The 23623-nt window shown below is 40.5% G+C and overlaps 1 protein-coding gene across 1 annotated transcript; it reads right to left on the minus strand.

The window, feature by feature from the left end:
- Positions 1–6: 6 nt before the first annotated feature.
- Positions 7–23623, minus strand: meis2b (Meis homeobox 2b). The gene is made up of 13 exons (XM_079641671.1): positions 23269–23623; positions 22745–22977; positions 22001–22142; positions 21586–21636; positions 21254–21304; positions 20979–21125; positions 15573–15687; positions 8586–8725; positions 5344–5420; positions 4401–4459; positions 4074–4163; positions 3778–3874; positions 7–377 (listed from the first exon to the last, which is right to left on the minus strand). The coding sequence occupies exons 1-12, from the start codon at positions 23278–23280 to the stop codon at positions 3816–3818; spliced, it is 1176 nt and encodes a 391-aa protein (XP_079497797.1). The 5' UTR covers positions 23281–23623; the 3' UTR covers positions 7–377; positions 3778–3815.

Below are 23623 nucleotides of genomic sequence, written 5' to 3' on the forward strand. Positions count from 1 at the left end.
TTTATTTGGAAGGGGGTAGGCTATTTAGGGGTAAAGCTTTACCTAAAAAATAGGAAAAAGAGAAAGAAAAGTCCCCGTGGTCCGCCGTTGTATAAAAATAAATAAATAATTTAAAAGGGAATGGAGATGTGTCACACTGCTTCACTGAAGTCCTTTCTCTTGTCCCGTAAAAGCCCCCCAGTTCAGGGGGAAAGTCAAAGTCTTTGGGCGGCCTCGTGCGCAGGTTTGGCGTTTCCATGGTGATCCTCTGCGCAAGCACCGTGCAGGTTACGGTGGAGGTGGGGGAGGTGTAGGTCAGGTGGGGTTGACGTGCAGAGGCAGCTCCGGTACTGAGCTCCACAGCCCGGCGGAAGAAGATCCCTGAGCCCCATGGAGGCCTGGAACCGGACAGAGGGGGGAGGTTAGCACGGTACAAACAGAAACACCCATACACTACATTTAATAAATAACTAATATTTCCAAAACAATCAGAATACTTTATTTATCCAGAGGAACATTTGGTTTTGAGACATATCCTTCATTTTATTATGAAGTAATTAAAAATATATGGAAAATAATGAAAATAATTGTAAAGATAATGAGGTAAAGTAAGAACAAACACATGAATAAAGATATATAAATAAAGAAATAAAATAAAATGACCAGATACAAATATTATATTGTATAGTAATAATTGGATCTTTTGTCTTTCCCAACAATCTGAAATCCACTCTTTTGTTAAACATAAAAAATAACATTGTGTCATTCATAATTGCCACCATTGCCAAAGACATAAATAATGTGTTGGACAAAGGTGGCAATTATGAATGACACAATAGTATTTTTGTAATAAAGAAGATTCCGGTTTATACCCGGTTTAAACAAAGAGTTATTATTATTATATATTTTTTCAAGGTTAATGTAAAAGCTGAATCTATTTTCACCTGAACCTATTGCATGTTGCATTTTATTCGGTGCTTTGGAGACACACTTATTACAATAAAATACATAATAAAAACATTTACAAATTTAAATTGTGCATATTCCAGAGTATTTCAGGAAAGCCATATCATTAAAACTGAGACTGTTCAGTCATCCATAAGAAAATGGGTTACTTCTTTACCTCTTAAATCACAAAACTATATTAAACATTTACAGTATCTTCCTCTTGAATAGTGCTGCTCACAATACACACATAGCAGTTCTGAGGAAAGCAACAATACATCTTTTGTCTCTAGATAATTAAGATGTGAACTGTGATCATCAGGGTAGAATTGTTTGCTTAACCCTCCTGTTGTCTCCGGGTCAAATCTGACCGATTTACTACCTTCATCAATCATAACTTTTTTGTTTTACATTAGATTGCATTAAGGCTTTATGATATCCTTCACAGAAGACATTTGAACATATACAATTGCTGATCACCACTATCATTACATTTTGGATGATTTGGTCAACTTTGTAACACCCATGGTGGTCCCGGTCAAAGAAAAGGAATTAGTAACCATCCGCATCAGATAAAACACACACACACACACACACACACACACACACACACCCCCACACACACACACACACACACACACACACACACACACACACACACACACACACACACACACACACAGAACAATTTGACACATTTCCCGCTCGTATGTGTCCATCCCCCCACATGGATCACACCTGGCACACGCAATACATGTTCAGTGTATATTCTTTGTATATTTACTGCAGTTGTTCATGTATACCAGTAGTCTGTTACAATATTTACAGTTTGAAAGGGTGTTAAATGTAATTTGGTGATGATTAATGGTTTTTGTGTTAATGTGATAGCAGTTAAAACAGGACCAGTCAAATTTGACCGCAAACACCAAAGTAATATAAGGGAGGGTGGGAACGAAGACAATACGAGGGATAATATACATGTGAGTTCTATAGGGGATGTTACAATGCATGTATATGTACATAACAAATATATCTATACATTATGAAAGAATACAACCAATGCCATTATAAGATACTTAAAGGATTTGATTGTCATATACAGTACATTTACTTTTTTGAAAACCATTGCATTCTACATTCTCTTCAAAATTATGATGTACATTCTTGGTTACATTGTGTCTGACAATCCCTTTTTTTCTTAATATTAATATAATACAAACCTCTGTGCCCCATTCCTCCTCTATCACATTGCTTTTGAAATGTGCTTTTCCAGCTATTCTCTCTAAAACACATACACTTGAGATGAGCAGCAGATGAAAAGCATATGGTGGAGTCAGCTGTATTGTGCGATGTGCAGCAGAGAGGAGAGTAAAATAGTGCAGCTCCAGTCATGTATTCCATAATGGTTAAATGTTATGGCTCGGGCTTTATCGTGCATGGAAAACCCTCATATTACTCCAAACACGGCTTCCTGCAGTCCTGGGGAGATTTACTGCCGCAGTCAGCATACGCTCTCGCCACAGATCAAATTAGGGGGAGCAAAAACATCCGGCTCTACTGAGCTATAACTGTAACTCAATGATCATTCAATGAGAAATAATTAGATTAAATACTCTCCAAAATATATAGGCAGCATTTATTCAGCCTGATGTCTCTATGCAGATCTATTTTTTTCTTTTTTCTAGATGAAGCGTCACAATCTGCTCTTTGAACTTCATTAGCAAAGCTGGGGGAATGATCAGACAGGGGACAGGGGGCTGTGTTGGCGAAAATTGGCCCCAGTGAAAAAAAGAATGAAGCAAAAGCAGCCCCTATTTACATATAAAGAGCTCTATTAATCAAGGTAAGTGTCATTACAGCGTGGCTCATTGAGCAGTGGAGAGTGGGTGTTAAATAAAATTCTCTGTGCTCGGGTGCCTCCGGTAGGCGATACGTCTTGATTTGAGAACTGTCAGCAGAGGTGAGGAGCTGATAGTGGCTGGAGGAAGGGGGGGTGGAGGAGGAAAAGTACCCCGATTCTTAATCAGATTGCCAGGGGAGAAGAGATGGAGGAAATAAAATGGAGGAAGAAGAAGATAGAGTGAATGAGAGAAAATGAAGTGGTGTGAGTGATGAAGAGGAATGTGTTTCCCACACAGGGTTTTTATATCTTTAAAGATAGTTCCCCCACTTTGATACAAAATCAGTTTATAGGCCAGGTATAATAATCTGAATTATTCTTTGATTTGCTAGTCAGGACCTACTATGGTGCAGTACATATTTGTGTAGGCCCATCAAGAATTTAGCACCTCAACAAAAAGCAATGGTAATTTTCCATTAGATTTCAGGATATTGCTGAAAAGCTGGATAATCTCCACTTATAAACAATATTTTTTATCTTTTTCAAAGCGTAAATGCAATCCCCAGAAGTTAGAAGCTAATGTTTCGCCATAAACAAACTAATGGAGGCTAATGTTCGGCGTGATGACGTTTAGTTGTCTTATTTACTTAATTAGAAACAGCTGTTTTTATGACACATAAAAGCTTCATACGTTTACCAGTGGGGTATTTACTGACATATTTTATGTTGTAGAAAAAAATCTTAACCCTAGAACTTATTTCAGGAGTCTAACCAAAAACACGTCCAAAACACAGTTGACTTCAAGACGAGGGAGCAGGAAGTGCTAAAAGACTAGATCTTTCTCCGGGTTTTAGGACTCATTCCTCTACCACTTTATTCTAGTGGGGAGATCATTAATCCATTAGTGGTTGCATTGGAGTAAAAGTGTGAATGCAATATGAATGCAGTGGACAAGTGAGTGATAGTGAAATTGGTCCTTTTGCTACAAATGAAGCCAGAGAAGGAGTACTCACTTCACCCTGTTGTTCAGGCGTGCCTCAGTCGAGTGGATTTACATGTAGTGCCACTGTCCATCCATGCCCATGTTCATACCCATGCCACCTATCGGCCCTGGAATGAGGAGTTGAAACAAAAGCAACAAGATGACGGACTACTCAGAACTGTTAAGGCCATTATTCATCTGTAAAAGTATACTACCTTTATCATTGGTTCTAATTCATTCATTATAGTTTGTAACCAGGCTGACCATAAGCAGAAGATAATAGATTTAGCCTTTGACAGTTTGATACATGTACGAGCGATTGCTTACCTCCAGGTCTGAGACCCATGTGCTGCTGCCCATCAAGAACAAAGCCTCCCATTGGCTGGCCATCTGGACTGTAGGCGTTACCCTGACTCACTGTGAGAGGAGAAGCAAGACTGTTAGAGTGAGCAAAGCCTCCTCCACTTTCTGTACCGCCTCCTTCATACTATCCATACTCCAAAGTTCATATTATTATAATTATCTCTTGTATCATTCTATATTTAACTCTAGTAGCCACTCTGTAGCTGCAGTGGATTTAACATTATATCATTAAGACAACTCAGTTGTACACAAATACACATTTTTACAACACTTGATGGACTGCATCTTTACCTGTTCTGTTGGACTGGTCGATCATAGGTTGGACTATTCTCCTCCTTGCATTGATAAACCTGTGAAAAGAAAAACAGTATAACTATGCTGAACAGGTGAAAGAGTCTCAGGTGGAAATAAAAAAAACAAAAACGAGTTATAGTCAGCATACCTACATTTGGAACGCACATGATTAAATACTGTTAACTTAAGGGTTCCGGGTCTTTACAGTATCCCACCAATTAACTTTGCTAATATGTCATAACCCTGTTACCAAAGAATATATTTTTGGTGATAATTACAAGTTTAATTTACTAGGGGCCCAACGTAAGTAAACGCTGAGATATAATAGTACCCATATTACAGTCTTAAACTCTCTATGTACAGCTTTTGTTGAAGGAATCAGATCATCAGTAAAGATCAGCTGAACCATCTAATATTTCTGAAAATAAGACATTAAAAATAAGTTTCACATTCGATGACATCAAATATTTTGTTGTTCTTTTTGGCACACCCTGCTTTGTCGGATATTAGTCTTATTGTAAAAATAATATCTGGCGTTTACAAAAACTTTACATTTTATTGGACAGCATTTGAAGAACTAGACCCCACTGTGTGTCTCCAGGGATATGAGTAGTAATCGACTTCATTCCTATTGACATAATCTGGGGCATTAGGAGAAAGTGCTCCCCTAAAAAATGTATTGATTTTGGGTTAAGCCCTATAGCCTTAGGCTGTGATGAGGCTAACTGCTTTGCCAATGTTATGCCATCGATACAGTCACCAACAGACAGGAGGCAGGGTGCATACTGGGATCTGTTTTGGAGAGAGTCTTTACTGAAGCCAGAGGTTGCCTTTAGTAGTGTAAAAGAGCTGATAGACTTAAAAAGCAAACTCCTCGGTAGATTTTGACAAAGGATTAGAGCGGCAAAATAATATCATCTCAAGTTGTATATGGACTTACCAGTTGTTCACTTGAAGGATGGTGAGGCCTGTGTCTTGTGCTAGCTGCTTTTTCTGTTCCTCTGAGGGGTACGGGTGCTGTGGGGAACAAAAACATAGCACCTTTAATATTTGAAAATCAACAAACGTCTCCATCAACCAATGTGGATGGAATGTGGCTAGCATTCATCCAGGTGTGAATACTCCTACTCAGGAAGAACTGTATTATTCTGTACCAGTCTGTTTCATGCACAGGTAATCCTGAAGTTCACAATTTGGCTCTGGAGAAACAGACGCTGGGCACGGTTTGGCCCCCCGAACACTTCATGCAAAAAGCGCGTGCCATTGTGTGACAGTATTTGACATTATTTGACATTGCTTGACAAACGATCGGGTGGGATATAAAGAGGCACAATGGTGGCTTTTGTTCGGGGCCCCGATAAGGTTAGGCCCCCTGTCGCCCTCCAACCCCTCCCCTCCCGGCTTCATGTCCCTGTCCTCCGGCCCTGATCCCATGGCTTCTGGCTCTATGTGGGAGTGTGTGTGTGTGTGTGTGTGTGTGTGTGTGTGTGTGTGTGTGTGTGTGTGTGTGTGTGTGTGTGTGTGTGTGTGTGTGTGTGTGTGTGTGTGTGTGTGTGTGTGTGTGTGTGTGTGTAGGCAGTGGGAGGAGGGCGGCAGATGGTAGACAGAGGTGATCCCTGTACTGGGAGTAGGGTCGTGGGCCAGTCCCCATTCTGCTGCTGTCAGGCCAGCAGCCGCCTCCTGTGGTCATCGGTGAAGGATGAGCTTCCAAGCACTTCATTTTTAAACCGCCTTTCAGGCTAAGTGCACACACACACACACACACACACACACACACACACACACACACACACACACACACACACACACACACACACACACACACACACACACACACACACACACACACACACACACACACACACACACACACACACACACACACACACACAGACGTGCATATATATCAATACACTTGCATATGCAGACACTCATTATCACGCATTCATACACACCAAAGCACACAAATGCTATAACAAAAGCAAGAAAAGGTGCACAAATAGACACACAAATGTGCTTACACACTCATGTTAGATATAAACACACGCATAATGTGATGAGAGTGTATTCTGGAGCAAATCAAAAAATTGCCCCAAGCTCAGCAGCTGACAGTCAGGAGACAGATTACTTGAAACTCCTCCCTCAAGTCAGAGGTCCAAACAACGGAAGGAAAATATTCCCTAAAACATTTAAAGAAACACTATTACTTTCCTAAAACTGAGCTTTAGATCTTCAGTCTTTAATAATGAGCTTGTAATTCTTTCATGTTGCTAGTTTATCATTGAACATCAAACATACTGTATATTCTGAGCCTTGTAAAAGTCAAAAAGCAAGAAGATAATGAAAGCTACAGTAGTTCTTAGTCCTACACCAACTCCTTAACACACTGGACGCTCACTGATCTCATCCTTTCGCATGTTAATGACAGGTCAGTAAGCACAACAGCTGCAAATGCAGACGTTGCTGGTCATTCTGTATCCTTCTCGAGCCACACACAGATCTCTGATGTATCAGGATGGATGATTCATATTTATACACAATACAAACAGGGTCTGTTTAAATGGCAAGTTCAATATAAAACACTGTCTTCCAACTGTCGTTGATGAACACAACTGGTCAGGTGTTTGTCCTTAAAAACACACACACACACGCACGCACGCACGCACGCACGCACGCACGCGCACACACACACACACACACACACACACACACACACACACACACACACACACACACACACACACACACACACACACTCACACACACACACACACACACACACACACACACACACACACACACACACACACACACACACACACACACACACACACACACACACACACACTCACAGGTGTCAAACCTGAAACCTCATGAGCGCTTGTATTTTACCTAACATACAACATAATGCTGCTAGGAAAATAATACATACTACAATCAAAATTTGGCAACATTTTTTCTCAAGATTCCGCAAGAGACCTAGTCTGACATTTGATGGTAAAACCAGTAACAAAACATATTTAATCGTGTTTAATCAACTGAGCGGCATCCAAAACAAATCTGGTATTTTCCCCATGTTCTAGATGCGTGACTGTTACAGAAAAACAACCAATTACATCTGTTATCTGAACTGAGAAAACAATGACGTTTCAGCTGACTTTGATACCACACTTGTGACCTCGAGTGGATCCCAGGTTTGCTCCCCAAACTCTTTGGCATCAATCCTTTAATGTGGATAAATGCAGGGTTGCATGGAAACCAACAGTTACGACCAGGCTAATGGGCCGGTAATGAATAATATAATGAATCGAAACCTTTCACAGCTGCTTTCTCTATAGCTTCCTCAGAAGGGGATCTTTTAAGGGTCTTCAGAATGGACAACAAAGGCAGGAGGCTACAGCTAAAGGTGGACAGAAACACCCCCCCCCAACTGCCGTCCAACTGCGGGCCTCACACTGCAACGTCTGACAAAACATAATCCCGCTCTTTTCACACCCTCAACGACTGATGAATGCTTGATCGCTTGGGTGTTGCAATGGGCCTTTCAGGGGCCAAAGTCCCCTTGCACACTTTTCATAGACACATCCTGCCATGGCAAACACTTGTGCTTAACAAATTAGGCCTGAAAGGGAATGGGGAACAGAGAGGGGATAATTCAATTATCCCCCTTTTTCATCTGGAAAATCTAAAGGTGGGCTTTGGAAAGGAAAGGATTACTCCGAGTACAGGACCTGTATGGGCCTTTTACCAACTAAACAACTGAGGGGTTATAACACATCTAAAAGCGGGACAGATAGAACACTGATGGGGCCGTGACGGTTGTATCTTTTGGACTTTGGATAAAAGGTAACACTCCCCTCTTTGCATCTTGCTCCCCTCATCGACTGAATGAAAGGCTGCTGATGTTGATTTTTGTTCAAACCGTGGACCGGTATTCCTCAAAGGACCTTTGGTCGTAAGTTTGTCTTTGCTTCGTTCTATTACAAGATTATGCGATTCAAGATGCCTTCAGGAAATCCAACCTTGGCTTATTCTTGGCTGATGGAGATGCTAAGTCTAGACAACATTTTTAGTTGAATCAATTCCAGATACATTTTTTTTTGACATTTCTAAGAGGCAATAGCTAGATGTAGCTTGTATAGGAGAGTGATTTACACAAGGGACTGGGGTACATTCCCTTACCGTAAGGTGCTGGAAGAGCCACGCTCTCATTATATTTGTGGCTACTTTGGGGAAGATGCCTCGTTTCTTCTGCCGCTTCTTGTCCTGGTCATCCTCGTCTCCCGTGCCCGGAGATGCCAGGCTGTTGTCGAGGGCGTCTCCTGTGATCAGAGAGAAGAGGAGTCACATTATGAGGAAGCTTTAATTTGGCCCTGTCGCCTTCATCCTCCTCCACAAAAAGCGTGCCGAGAAAAGGGCAGAGGAAGATTGCGCGGCAGCACAAGATTCTTCCTCTCACCTCTTCTTGACTCCCCGGCCATCGGATAATGAAGAGGAGTTTGTAGTGTGGGAGCTCAATAAAACCCTGAGCTATTAATTCAATCTGAGCCACGCGTTTGACATGAGGTAATGACTGCGGGAGCTGTGCGCCTGACATGAAATAATGAACGTTCAAAGTGCAGTCTGACTCAGTGCTATGTAGGCCTACTGATATTTTTACGTGACCTTTGTTTGAAAAAATAATAATCATTACCTTAAAAGGAAGGACAAACAAAGCCTGTGATGAAATACTAAGACAAAATCATCAAACCTTGTGCTATTTGATATCAGAAACAAGGCGTTCATTTGAGTTACTAAGGCAGAATAGAGTGGGGGGTGGGTTCCCATGTGTGTATTGCCCCCCCGCCCCGACCCCAGACTGACAACATCAGTTTTGGATTTCATGCCGGGCTTCGGATCCTGCCATTAGCAGCATCCCTGTTTGATTTCAGCCAGATCGAGGCTTCCTTTAAACTCAGATTTCCGCCCCTGCAAGCTAACTCTCTCCCTCTCGCAACACGGGGCACTCCCGCTCCCTCTCCACCATTAATTGTGCATCAGCCGAGATGATTTACTTTTAACAGTGGTGGTTATTTTTCTTGCCCTCGAGGCAGAGAAGCCTTGAAAGCTTGCCTGGAGGGCATGTGAATAATGCATCTGAGAGACTCCTCCCCCGAGGCGGGACAGGAACCCTACTTTTCTTAAGATTTGCCCTAGCATGTCTTTTTGTTTTTGGAGATGCATCAATCAAACGCGCCTATATGAACCATATTCATGCATAAATATTTCAGCTAATGAATATTGACATTAAAAAGGATGTGTTCTAGGGTCGTGGGCACTGGGGGTTGTGGGAGTTTTGACCGATGGTAACCAGCTTGAAGTCCCGGACAGGGTACAGGGTTTACAGTTCCTCTGTCCCCTAGTGTGTTCTGTCCTCCATCTCGTCTACAGCCTGTGGATTAAACTAGTCTTTCTGGGCAAATGTTCCCTTAGGTAAGTTAGAGATCAACAATAGGGATGTCAACTTCGTAAACACTTCACTGTTGACTTAGATCAATGCTAGCTAGCATTATCATTGACCTAGCTAGATCAATGTAGAGAAAAATACCAATAGACATTGCAACTCACAAAGATAGAAACTTTAAAATGTAGATATTAGTTTAAACACTATGTCGAACGTGATTGACATATATATACTTTTAAATTGAATTAACCACCACACTTTTTTTCAAAACCTTTTTCATAAAATTCACGAGATAATCAGTTAGCATCTAGCATGATTCTAGCTAGCATCTCTAGTTCAAGAGTAAAAGACCACTTGCATTCTAAATTGAACAATAAGCCTACTAGTATAGTCTTTGTTCATCTTGATCACATAAAGATAAAGTTCATGGTTACACAAAGGATCATGAAAAGTAAAGGATGGAAAGAAAGAGAAGATGAAACAGAACTTGCTCAGCCTAATTATATCTGAGGAAGGCACGCTGTCCTCCCCTCCAACCCCCACCCTCGACACCCCACCCTGGTCCACCTCCTCTCCTCTCTTCATCCCTCTTTCTTCTGCTCCAGAGAGGGGAGAGCCGCAGGGCAGATCCTCCGCTACACTAATCGCTACTGACTGTTCCCCGGCAACTCGGCCAATCTAACCAGTGTGTGACGGTGCAGTCTCAAAGTCATACACCCGTGCAAGTGTCCCATGCCCCCCCCCCCTCCTTCGCCTCTGCCCCCCTCTTCTCTCTCGAAACCCCCCCCACCTCCCACTCCACCATGCCTGCCAGTGTCTGCACAGTAGGTGAAGGGGGGGGGGGGAGGGGAGATGGAGGGCATTACCGCAGGGATGGCTGGAGTATTGCCCCGGGGCTATGAAGAAAACACACACACAAAAACAGCACCTCAAGATATGAAGGGTCTTCCTACTCTTCCAGCCTCTGCTGCTCATATACCTCTATTCTATTTTAGACCATTCCATCTCAGTGTTAATATTTGTTTCCTTTTTTTGCCATTTGATATTATAAACACTACAGAAATCTACGTCTTCATTTAGCTACATTTGACGAAGAATGCTTCATTTTGATAAAGAATCTCTTTCTCAATTAAACATTGTGGCTTTTTGAGCTATGTAAAATCTTTGCCTAGGGGCTGATTATGATGTATGTACAGGTCTTACTTCACCATCAGCAAGCTAAACTCTTTTAAACTGTGCAATTTAGCATTTATTGATACCAATACACTGCTGTAAATATTGTAATATACCTGTTGTAGTGCAATACTATAAATATCTTTGTTTTATTGTATTTTTAGTGCATGATATTCTTATTAAAATAATTATATTCTTATTTAAATTCTTATTTGTATTTTCAATGATTTAAGTTCTTATTTTACATAAATACTTTTTATGATGAATTGTATAATAAATACATATTTTTAAAAAAATGCATTCCAAATGGAACAACTTTCACGGATACCAACTTCTCCCAGGATTAATAAAGTATTCTCATTCTGATACATAAAGAGACAATAATATATTTTTTTGTATCTTTTAGTAAGTTATTTATTACATAGGCTACTATATGTGTCTTCAATTGATGTTTCTTTTTCAAATGTTCCAGAAAATGAAAATCTATGAATGCACATGCAGGGATGAATGTGTTGCATACTCTTGACATTTGAAAGGCTTTATTTCCTCTCTCGTCTCCTCTTCACTCTGTGCTCTGTTGCTACTGGCTGAGGTATTGGTGGATGAAGCGTCCGTAAAACGGAGTGCGGAGTGGCTAGCCGAACTGATTGCGGCTCTCCGCTACATCAGTGATGCAAAGCCAGCGCAGCCTGTCTAATGAGCTCAGCGGGGCATGATCCATCATCAGTGACACCTTGGGACTCCTCCCCTTATTAGACATGATACACAACTCTGAATGGAGCAGTCTGGAAGGGTTCCAAGACAGGAGGAATCCTCTGTTTGAGAAACATGACGATAAGAAGCAGCTGATGGGAAGATGCAACTCTTTAAAGCAAGCAGTTTGCATGCTGGCATCATCAAATAGCTTGATTTATAAATCCAATACAAATTGAATTTATTTGCATTTGTCATTTAGAGATGTATCAAATTTAAGGGCATTATTGGGCAGGGATTTATATAAATATATGGGAAAATCTAATTTGGGCATACACAAGAATTGTAGAGCGGACGACAGGTCATGAATTTGATTCTTTGGAGAAAAACTGACTCCCTGTTTAGTTTTTTTATGTAACAAAACCTTCATAATTTGGTTTAAAAGGATTGGTTAAAATAGAAACAATACTTGAATCTGTAGTTGAACAGAAGTACGTATGTGATGTTGACGGCATTGAAAACCCTAACCCTAACCCTGCACAAATGAAATTCCATCCCCATCCAATGCATTGGGGTTAAAACAATAAATATCGCTAAAAATGTACTAAAAAGATACCCTAAAATAATGGTGAAGACCAAACAAGCCTACCAGACATCAGACTTTAAGTGCATCAAATAGAGCTATTTATCCTTTGTTTTTAAGAAAATAATTACTTGTTTTCAGCGGGAGGATTCACAACAATGTGCACATTTCTTTCCCTTTACACCCAGCATTCATCCCTTTCTCTTCGCTCCCTTTTGAAACATTTCTGACATCCACAGCATGACAGATGCTAAAGGGACATTAGCCCGCGGTGTCAGTGGAGCTGTGATGTCATCGGCATGTCAGCACCTCCACCTCCCCACATTCCTGCCCCTGACCGCGGGCTCTGGATGTGACAAAAAGATGCAACACATCCTGTTCCTCACATCTAATTTCTCAACGCGAATGTGCAGGATATTTCCGAGTCACTCCCACTGCCTTTTGTTTTATTTGGGTCTTTGTGATGGACATCTCCAGCCCCCCCCTGTTCTCCCCCCTTCTACACATTCCTTGAAGAGCCCAGCCCCCTTTTGCTGTGGTCAACAGCCGTCACCCTGGGGGTTGAGCTATCAAAGAGAGCCCTCTCTGCATATCACACAGCTTACAAGGCAACAACCAAAACCTGTGAGCTTCAGAGGAGCCTCAGCCCAAACCACCAGCAACACATCGTGGATCCTCTACTTGTGGTTAGCTGGGCTGGGAGCCACATCACCACCACTGAAGTGTTCCCTAATGACAGTGGCTTTTAAAAGGTTGCATCAGACCATAGAAGCATTACTAACATGCCACTAGAACAAACTCAACAATGACTTCCTGTGCTCTGTTGGAGTGACATTACATTTGTAACTTTAATAATTATTTTGGATGAAGCATTTTGAGGACATCGTGATCATGATGTCACACTGTTGTTTGTGATGGCCCACGTGAAGCATGATGACCATCCAACTTCTTCAAATTTACACAACGGCACACTATTTCCTGCACTGGCAATTCAATTGGATCCGATTTTTTTTATTACAGTTTGGTGCCATATGAATTAGGGCTGCACAATGAATCAGATTTGATCGAAATAGCAATATGGAATAGTGCAATATTCAATTCACAGTAAGCATTTGTCAAAAGGCTTAGTGTTTAAATAGCCTTTTTGAATAAAGTACTGTGGAGCTGCAGAGATATCCTGGCATTTATTTGTGTTTGGTACAGATGTTATTAAAGATCAAACCGCAATCATGTAATATACAACTAGGATAGTAACTACTTACTAAATAGTATCGCAATTGTAACATCACTCAAAATAATCGCTATTAGTTTGTTTTTCCAAATGTTTAAGCCCTAATATGAATGCAATTTCTTGAAAATGTCAATGCTTTACTGTAACTTCCTATCTTACATTTCATTATATTTAAATATTTGTATTCCATTTTATTTATTTAATTCTAACATGGAGCAACTGTCACAAAACCCAACTTCCTCAGGAGTTAATAAACTACTCTGCTTCAGATTTCTTCAAAGCATCAAACTCCCCTAAACATGTGATGATCTCCATATGACCCCTATCTTACAACTCAATAGAGGCCATCTACCTGCTCCAAATGAGATTAGCATGACACGCCTCTAACTGTCCTTTTTGGGCCTTTCAGGGTGTGTGTTTGTCTTCCCCGGCATGAGAATAGACTGGAAACAAGGCAGAGAGGCCAGGGGAGAAGCAGCAGGTAGCATGCAGCAGATCCTGGAGCAGCAACCACAGCTCTGATCATTCTGCCTTCTTCTCTCCCTTTGTTCCTCATACATAAAGTACTCTGTCCTTACATCCCTTCAGGGGGCATTCTGCACTCCCATCCCCTATGCATTCTCCCGCAGGTCAAAAGGGCAGGGACCTTGGGTTTTCCCCCTCTGTTGTTTAAAAGAAGCCTAAAGGAAAGAAGCTATTCACCCTCTGGCCTTTCTCGGCTCGCCTCAACATACACATGGAAACTGAATGGTTGGATTAAGATTTACCAAAACTAACATGTCAAATTCTGAGGGTGACTTGAATTGAGTTGGGAAGGTTGAATCCTTTTCAAAAGATCTCTTTCTGATGTCTCTTAATCCTGAGTTTCTCTTGTCTTGCAAAGCATCCTCCTATTGTTCTCTGCAATGCTCTGCTCCTTGATGCCTGATGGGCACAGGGTGGAAAGTTGCTTTAAAGTCCATTCTATTTTTACTGCGCCCAAAGGGGAGAAAAACAAAAACAAGCCATAAAACCCTTATAGCCTCCAATTAGCACATCAGAAATCACATTAAGCGCAGGAACACCCGGGCGACACAAGAAGGAGCAGCTGAATGCTATATCAGGGACAGTGGCAGATAATACCAGCAGACATCTCTTCATCAGCACTAACTGACCTGTAATTGAGACCATAAAATTGTAGCCACAATTGCATGTTAAAATCAACATGAATAGACCTGTTGATGTTTTTATTACATCAAAGTATAAATCAAATCCCATTAAAAAAGTCAAAATCAACAGTGCGTTTGTTCTGAGATTGTTTCGTAATCAAGCCTGTAGCAGAGGTTTTAGAATAAGAGGTGTGATAAATCAAATCATGACCAAATAAATGTTCTATAGAAACAATTTAGAAGAATGACTCCACCAGGATTACACTTTAGGGGAGAGTAGAGAATCTTTTGTGCATTTTTTTCTGTTTGTTGCTGTAGAAAGTAGTCAAACTTGCAAGCATTGAATCTAAAATGACGTTTTTTTTTACCAGTTTTTACGAATGATTTGGTATTTACAATGTAAATGTTTTCCTATATGATACAATGTTGCTAGGACTCCTAACCTTGCATACAAATATATAAATGCCTTTCTGTCCTGATTGGTAGAAGTTATCTTGATACTTTTTTACTTTCCCATACCTGTAGCACTCAGCCAAAAGCCTATTGGTATATACAGAAGATATACATGTATAATCAAATGGCTCACAGATATACAGTTTCCTTTGAAAAACTAAATACTTAGCAATTTCCTGAGGCAACTGCAGTTTTCAGCAAACAGGAAGACATTTATCAGCGAATTCTTTCAGCTGCAGATTGACGCATGTCAGGGTTACAGTAAGACTAAATCCCTGCCTGGCTTCAGATGATCTGTGTCTATCAATGCAATCAAGATAAAGTGATTAAGTTAAATGAGTGCATGACCTTTCTTGAAAAGGATCCCCCCCAGTCACCCTGCCTCAGAGAGAGGTCACAGGAAAGTCAAAGCTTTGATATGAAAGAGGACGCAGGAGGCTCTTACCGAGTTCACTGGTGTTGTCCCCGCTCTGAGAGACGTGTCCCCCGCTGGACGGACCCGGGGTGCCCACAGAGGGCGTGGAGTGGGCGTCATCCATGTCTCTCCAGGACGCTGGGTTCTGAGGTCAGGAAGAGGTCCGCACACCAGGGGACAGGAGATAAGGAAACAGGGGAGAAGAAGAGAGGACAGGGGGAAAAAGATGAGGAAGGTCCATTAGGGTCCAGTATGAGGTCCATTATGCAGTTTCCCAAAGACACAAAGACAGCTGCTTGATTAGCATGGACTGAAGAAACAGAAATGTTGACTTCAATTAAATGTATTATGTCAACAAATGTCACATAACTGTATTAGGTTAGTTGAAAGCAATAATATTAAGTATAAATACAAATAATGTAAGTTCAACGTAATATTATTCCTTTCAACTAACCTAATACAGTTATGTGAAATGTGTTAAGTTAAGTCAATGTTTCAGTTTGTTCAGTGTAGGAAATTGTCAAAAATCGAAGACATTACCATTCTGTTGCAAAATGAGCTTCAAATGTAGTTTCCGAAAGAGAATCAGCAAGTCTTTAGAGCATGGAGTGGTAAACCTGCAGTATGTGCACCCTTCTGAGTCTGGATGTTTCTGTGACTTGAGTCGGGGACAGACCCTGTATTTATTGTGCTGATGGGCCTGGCCACTCAGACAGCCTGAGCCCAAACCAAACAGCAGATCTGCCTCTTCAGCCTCTCTGCGTCAGCTGTTTGCCGGATGGTGATCAGATGAAGAGCTCGGCAGATGACAACAAGAAGCGTGGGGACAATGGCGCAGTGTGAACGAGGCCTCTCAATGATGGCCCTTCTTTTCTTACCCAGCCACCCAATAATTACAACTCCTAAGTACACACAGCTACTCAAAGAGGCGCCATATGTTTCCACGTTTATCAAGCTAATGAAGGTCTTATTTCTCAACACCCCATCTGTTAAAATCCAATTAACAGAAATGGAAAGTAGTGTACTGCCAGGATCTGAATGTGTATAAGATTCATTCACAAATGAAGATAATTCTACCAAAGATGTATGCTTGTGTTAACTATACAGTGGCACATGTCCTCTCTTTGTTATCCAGGAAACTCTCGTAAAGACAGCAGCAAACTAAAGATAGTAAATGTACTAATAATAGTATACAAATCTTTTTTTCCAAACATGGCAAATATTGTGATTAGAGGTATGTTTTTGGAGCAAAATCACGACTCAAATTGGGTGGGGTTAAACCATTATTAATCTGCCAGTTAAGCAATTGGCTAGAATCGCTCTTAGGTTAATATAATGACTTAATTTGGGTTACTTTTAGGGATAGTAAGGGTTAGGGTTAGGGTTAGGGTTGGGGTTTACTGTTTACTGTTCAGAGTTGTTTTTCTGTGCCCTCACCTAAAAGACCTGTGGCTGTTTGTGTCGTTACATATTCCTGATGTATAGTTGTATGCAAAGTTGACTATACCAGTGTTTTAGGCTGCTTCTGTAGAGCATAGGAGTTGGTCTGAATGTCTCTAAGCAATGACCAGTTAGGGTTAGGGTTAAGGTCCTTGCTTTGATTCTGTCAACAGATCATTATTGCATAATATTATCAGCAGGAACAATATAATTGTTGGCACCTTGAGTTCATTGTAATTTCGTTTTACCTGTACAATGACAAATTAAAGATCTATCTATATATCTATCTAATATGTAATCCTATTTCGGTACCACTTTACAATAAGACTACCCTTATAAAGTGTTTATGGATAGTTTGTAATTCATTTATTAATTAGGTTGTGAACACTTTGTAAATCATTAATAAGCTTTTATAGGACATGAGATAAACAGGGCAACTGTGACTGGTTGCTTGCCAAATAGTGAGCCCACATTTATCTGTGCTGCTAAGCCTTATATTGGCTACTTAGCTTACTTTGTCTTCTTCATCAGCCAGCATCCTTGGTATCTGTTGCTCACTGAGTTGATTCTCACTAATTAGCCAATATAAGGCTTAGTCATCTTGCCAAATAGTGAGCCTGTGTTGATGTATGAAAACTATGTTAAAACTGATTTATAAATGGTTCTTAATGATGAATAAAGTGTTTACAGCCTAATTCATAACTTAATTATAACCCTTTATGAATCCTTTATAAGGGTAGTCTAATTGTAAAGTGGTACCCATATTTCTTGTAATCAGGACATGGTTGAAATGTCAACTATTGAAACACAGGCCTAAAAAAGTGTTGAATTAATAATCAATTTAATCTGCCGGGTGTATTTATTTTATAATACCATAATAAACTAACTTTGTACACAGTGCAGTTTCTTATGATTCTGTTATTTTCTAGAAAATAATTACGCCCTCAATTAGTTTCTTACTTGTTTAAAATCGGAAACCTAAAAAAATACATTCTTACTGCTGGACTTCTGATTTGAGGAGATCACATTTGCAGATTCAATAGAATAAATGGTTCAATTGGGATTTTTTGCTGGGATAAAAAAGTGAACAATCAGGTCTTTCAGGCCAAATGAGCCTTTACCGTGACAAAGGATAGAACCTGGCCAGGCCATCAAACGTATGATCACATGTCGGTTTTACACACAAACATACCTTTAAACTCAAACACGCTGCTTTAGCCCTTGTGAATGATTAACAGATCGTGGTACACTTAACGTTAACATGCATGTACGTTACACAGATGTATGTGCATGTCTTTTTACACAGAGGAGAGCGGCGGCACATCCATTATGCAACAGCCGTTAGGAGGAAGGCAATACAGCAGGAGAGTGTCCTGTCACATCAACTGGTGGCCTCACAAACACACACACACACACACACACACACACACACACACACACACACACACACACACACACACACACACACACACACACACGTAAAACATGTGCACTGTGTGTGGCTGCTTGATGCATTCTCAAGAACAAAGAAAATGTATGTTGATGAAATAACCAAAGTCCATGCTGACGCTTCCACTAAAGCTCCAGACTATATTTTATATCTTGTTTTGTTAAAAAAAAGTCCAACTAAAACAGCCTTTAAGCCAGGGTTTTATAGCCTTTTTTCTGGCACGTAATATAGTGCTAGGTTTCATAATTCTTTTTGAAACAAAGCGTTTTTTATAGGGGTGCACCGAATGGGAAATTCTTGACCGAAACCGATACCGAAAATAGGAAACTGTTGGCCGAAAACCGAATGCCGAAAGGCCGAAAATGATTAATAGAAATATATATATATATAATGTATACATTTTTTAACAATGTTGTTCAGCTGCCTGATTATGGAAAAATATATGATTATGGCAAAACTTAACTTAAATAATAATCACTATTATGGGTCCATAAAACATTTATTCAGCACTTTTGAATGCATACAGTACATTAATTCCAAGTCAAGTGCATTTTCTTTTCTCTGTAGGATAACTACAACAAAGTGCATTCAGAACAAAGCCAAGGTGCTTTAAAACTGCATAAACATCTAGGCCAGTAGGCCTACAACAAAATAGTGTAAATAAAGACTGTAACAGCCAGGCCTTGAACAACAACAAATGCACCTATAAGTTTGGTAACCTAACGTGTTGTTGTGATGACGTAATCAAAACGCGGCGACAAGCACGGCGCACGACCATGCTCGCGGCTGGCTCAAAGCCAACATGTCTGCCGCTTGGAGATATTTCAAAATATCAGAGAAAGAGGCGCGGATTGCGATTTGTAAAACGTGTTCAGCTGACATTTCTCGAGGGGGTGTAACTGCAAAGACTTTCACCACTTCGGGATTACTCCACCACTTGAAATCAAAACACCCGGACAAATATGATCAACGTAACCCTGTTCTCTGACATTCGGTGATATTTATATCGCCGAAAGGGCCTTTTTAACAATTTTCGGCCGATAATTTTCGGTGGCCGAATATTCGGTGCATCCCTAGTTTTTTATTCTATTTTCAAGAGATCTGTAAGTAGCCTTGACATTCATTTTACAGAAAATATAGCTTTTTTTCAAATGTTACACATATTATCCGCATCCTGAATATTTAAAAAAGGATTAAGATCAACTAAAACACATTACTCCATTAAAAACTGTAGAACCAGAGCTCAGATTACAGTCTACCATCTATGGAGGCATTTCCCTTCAAATAAAAAGGGAATGATACTAGAACCGCTATCCAACATGAAACATTAAAATATAAAGTTTTCAGTTTTCAGTCTGAGTTATAGCATTGTGTCGATAAACCTATAGGGTCCAACACTGCTGATGCTACACTGTAACTTGCAATCACTTCAACATCTGAATTTGTTTCTTTGAACACAGGTGCCAAAAGTAGGAAGGACTGTGTAAAGCCCACAGCGGGGGGGGGGCGCCTGACAAAGAGCCCCCGCACTGTCGCTATAATAATCCTATTGGCTGAGAGGGGAATGAAGCCCAACAGCAAACACAGCACTTGCAGCTGCACTTTGTGCTATATATACAATCATCATCATCATCATCATCATCATCATCATCATCATCATCATCATCATCATCATCATCATCATCATCATCATCATCATCATCATCAATTGTGTCTACCTTATAAATCAATAGATAAATAAAGTTGCAACACCTCATTAAAATATGATTCAAACCACATCTGTATTGTTCCCATGTACTGGGGCTCAGTTCCTTCTGTGACGGACACAGGTTTGAATCCAGCTTAAGGCTAAACTGGCCCAAAATAATCGTGAAAAAAATAAATCTCAACTGTCCATATTATGATTATTTTTAACAGAGCTGAGATCTTCGGCTAAGGCTCTGCACAGCACTGACAGGCCATCAAACAGTAAGCCAAGAACAACAAGGCTTGGTTTCATTAAAGCCACCAAGACCTTACCCAACCCAAAAACTGCAACCTGTTTCATTAGAATGATCAGATATTGTAATAAGTTAAAATACCTTTTGGTGTAAGGGTAAATATTTAATCCTAAAAATAGATGCTTCAGAAAATAAAAAAGGCAGAAGGAAATGCCCTAGTTGAGAAATGCATTGGTCTACAGCGAGTCTCAAGCCTTTTGCTTGATGACCTCCTAACATGAAGCAATGTCTTCTTGCACCAAAACAGGGACTTTTCACAATTTGTAGAATCTGAATCTTTCTTTGAGGCCTGGAGCATTTAAACTTTCCAGTATGTGATTTAAGCGGATTTAAAGCAGAATATTATTTCATGTGGCAAAGCATCCCCAAACTGCTCACAACGTAGTCACGATAACATTTTAGTAAGGACCAATTTACGATCAGAATAAGGCCCTATGCAAAACAAATAATCCTCCTGCAGCTATTGCTTCTCAAGACCTGCTAAGACAGAGCGCTGTGATGTAGACTGACACTTTTTATGAATTCTGGGCAGGCAGGTTGACTCACATGTTCTGCGAGGTTGGTGGAGGACCCGGAGAGGTCGTCAAAGTCAGACTTGCAGACGTCCCGGTCTTCTATGACCAGGTCGATGGGCATCTTGCCTTTCAGGCAGCTGATGTACCGGTGGCAGAAGTTATCGCAGAGCTCATGCACCTGCAAAATCCAGTGTTTCATTTAGATTCTCACAGTCTGAGCATCAGGATCATTCAATATTATATGCAATTTTATGATTAAATATGGTACTATTTTCATTTGTAAAGCTTAGCCAATAGCCTGTATACCTTCTCTAATTCCAGGAGATGAAACCGTAAGACTTGAATTGCTTGAATCATCTGCAAAAATAAAGAGACATTTTTTTAAATCAAACTCCAGAAGAAAATGAGATGATAACACAATGAGAAATGCTATTAGAGAGGTGCCTGGGGTGCCACAATACTTATGATTGTGTGCAATACCAGCATAATGTAAATATGATTTGGTTTTAAAAACCTGTAGGCAAATTAAGATATGATGAGGTTGCCTTGAGCCAGTCTGTGAAGTCCAGAGCAACACATAGAAAACAGGAGAATTAAACGTGAAAGAAAGAAAGAAAGAAAGAAAAGGAAATGCTCACCAAGTTATCCAGCTCTGGATTCGAAGAGAATAAAGGTTTCTCTGCGCGGATCTGAAGAAAATAAATAAATAAAATGCTTCAGTTAGTGTCTTTTATACTGATTTACTTTTTAGACTCACCATCATTTTCAAGGCTTTATTGTCATGTGCACATTAGCTACAGTGTAGATTTGGCAATGAAAAACTCAAATCACAGGCTCCTCCAACAGTGCAACATATAGGACATAAAACAAATAAAACAGATGAAATAGTGCAAGACAATGTTTTGAGATGTGCAAGTAAATAGAAATACAATAGAAATAGTGCAGGAAGAGTCCATATACAAGTAAAAGAAATATGATATGTAAATAAATAATGTGGAGGTGTTTCTTGCGTATTTGCGCAATTGGCACCCTTATAAGTGTCGTCTCCTATACCTGTTTTGCAAACACAGCTATGTCTTCATTGAAGGAGTCGGAGGAGCACACGTCCCCCCCCGCGACCCCTGGCTCTCGGGGCGTGCAGGTCGCCAGCTCGCACTTCTCGAACACCAGAGCCAGCAGCGGGAACAGAGGGTGTCTGCAGCAGAAACACAGGCCGTTAGTCTGCAGCCATTGTTAGGCCTGAACTATCGCCTACTGTACAACAAAGCTGCGCAGATAACAGCTCACATTAAACTGGGTTTAACAATAGAACACCGCTTTGCAAACTGAAACAAATATATGTATTCCTTCTTAATTCAAGAGGAGAAATGCACTGCTGATATGGGAGATTATCTCATCTGTTTCCAATGCAAACAACCTCTTCAGATATTAGAGTTTTTTTAAGCCACTATTGGTATTTTGTCTCGTTTAAACAGTGAAAATAATTATATAATTACAACAGGAAAGAAAAGTATTTGACATTTCGTTTTAATGAAAAAAACATATTAATTCAATATAAAAAATAAGGGAAAAACCAAAATGTTGAGGCGGAATGTTTGGCTTTCTGTTATGTGAAATGAGTCGCTGTGCCTAAATCCAACATGTGCAATCGTTAAGTTCCTCTCATAATAAAAATAAACACATACAATAATAATAACAATAAATAATACAAATAATAATAATAACAATAATAATAATAATAATAATAATTATTATTATTATTATAATACAATATAAATAATAATAATGTGTCCATACCCGTAGATTTGGTCCTTGTCTCTCTTCAGTGCGTCGTTCACGGCGCTGCCCATGCTGCTGGGCATGATGTTGTGCGGCGCGTGGGCTCCGTAGTGCTGGGTCGGGTGGGGGGGTGGCCCGTGGTTCAGGTGGTGGACCTGGGGCAGTGGCCGAGGGGCGTGCGGGTCTCCGTACATGGAGGCCGGGACCCCGACTCCATCCATGGCGCCTCCGTAGTGAGCCAGCTCATCGTACTGGGGTGAGAGTTGGAGATGACATTATGTGACCGAAGAGGTAAAACAATAACAACGGTAAAAGCGTGAATCATTATATTATTAAATGTGTACATTAAATCGTTAAAGGCATTGCATTTGGGTTTCATGAAAATACATGAAAATAGGCTAAAGGGTGAACCACTTGCTTAAGGAGCTTTTTTTAATCACACTCTATCTTGTCTGCACGTCATTAGTGCGTAAACTATACATTAAACGATGCCCATGTTCAAAACATTTGACAAAATAAAAATACATCAATATAGGATTTACCCTTTGCGCCATCTCCAGACGATCAGAAAAGTTTGGTGTTGAGGAAATAGATGACTTTTAAAATCCAAGCGGGAGTTATAATCCTGTCCTGTTCTGTAGAAAATCAATAATGCTTGAAATCAAAGCAAAGTGATCAGAAACAGCATTTGTTCTCGCGTCACGAGTGCCAAAAGGCGCACTGGTAAAGTGGCACGCCGCTGCCCTGGTCCTTCAACGGGAGGATCAGAGCTAATCTGTCAAATGTGTTTGATGTTAGTTCCGAGCATCAGTTGTCTCTGTCACAGGAATGCTGGCGGTCCGCGGCTCAGTCCTCTGATCAGTGCGCTCTCGTGTCCATCTCTCTGCGCGACACGTT

The sequence above is a fragment of the Notothenia rossii genome (genome assembly GCF_949606895.1).
Source record: "Notothenia rossii genome assembly, chromosome: 8".
NCBI lineage: Eukaryota > Metazoa > Chordata > Actinopteri > Perciformes > Nototheniidae > Notothenia > Notothenia rossii.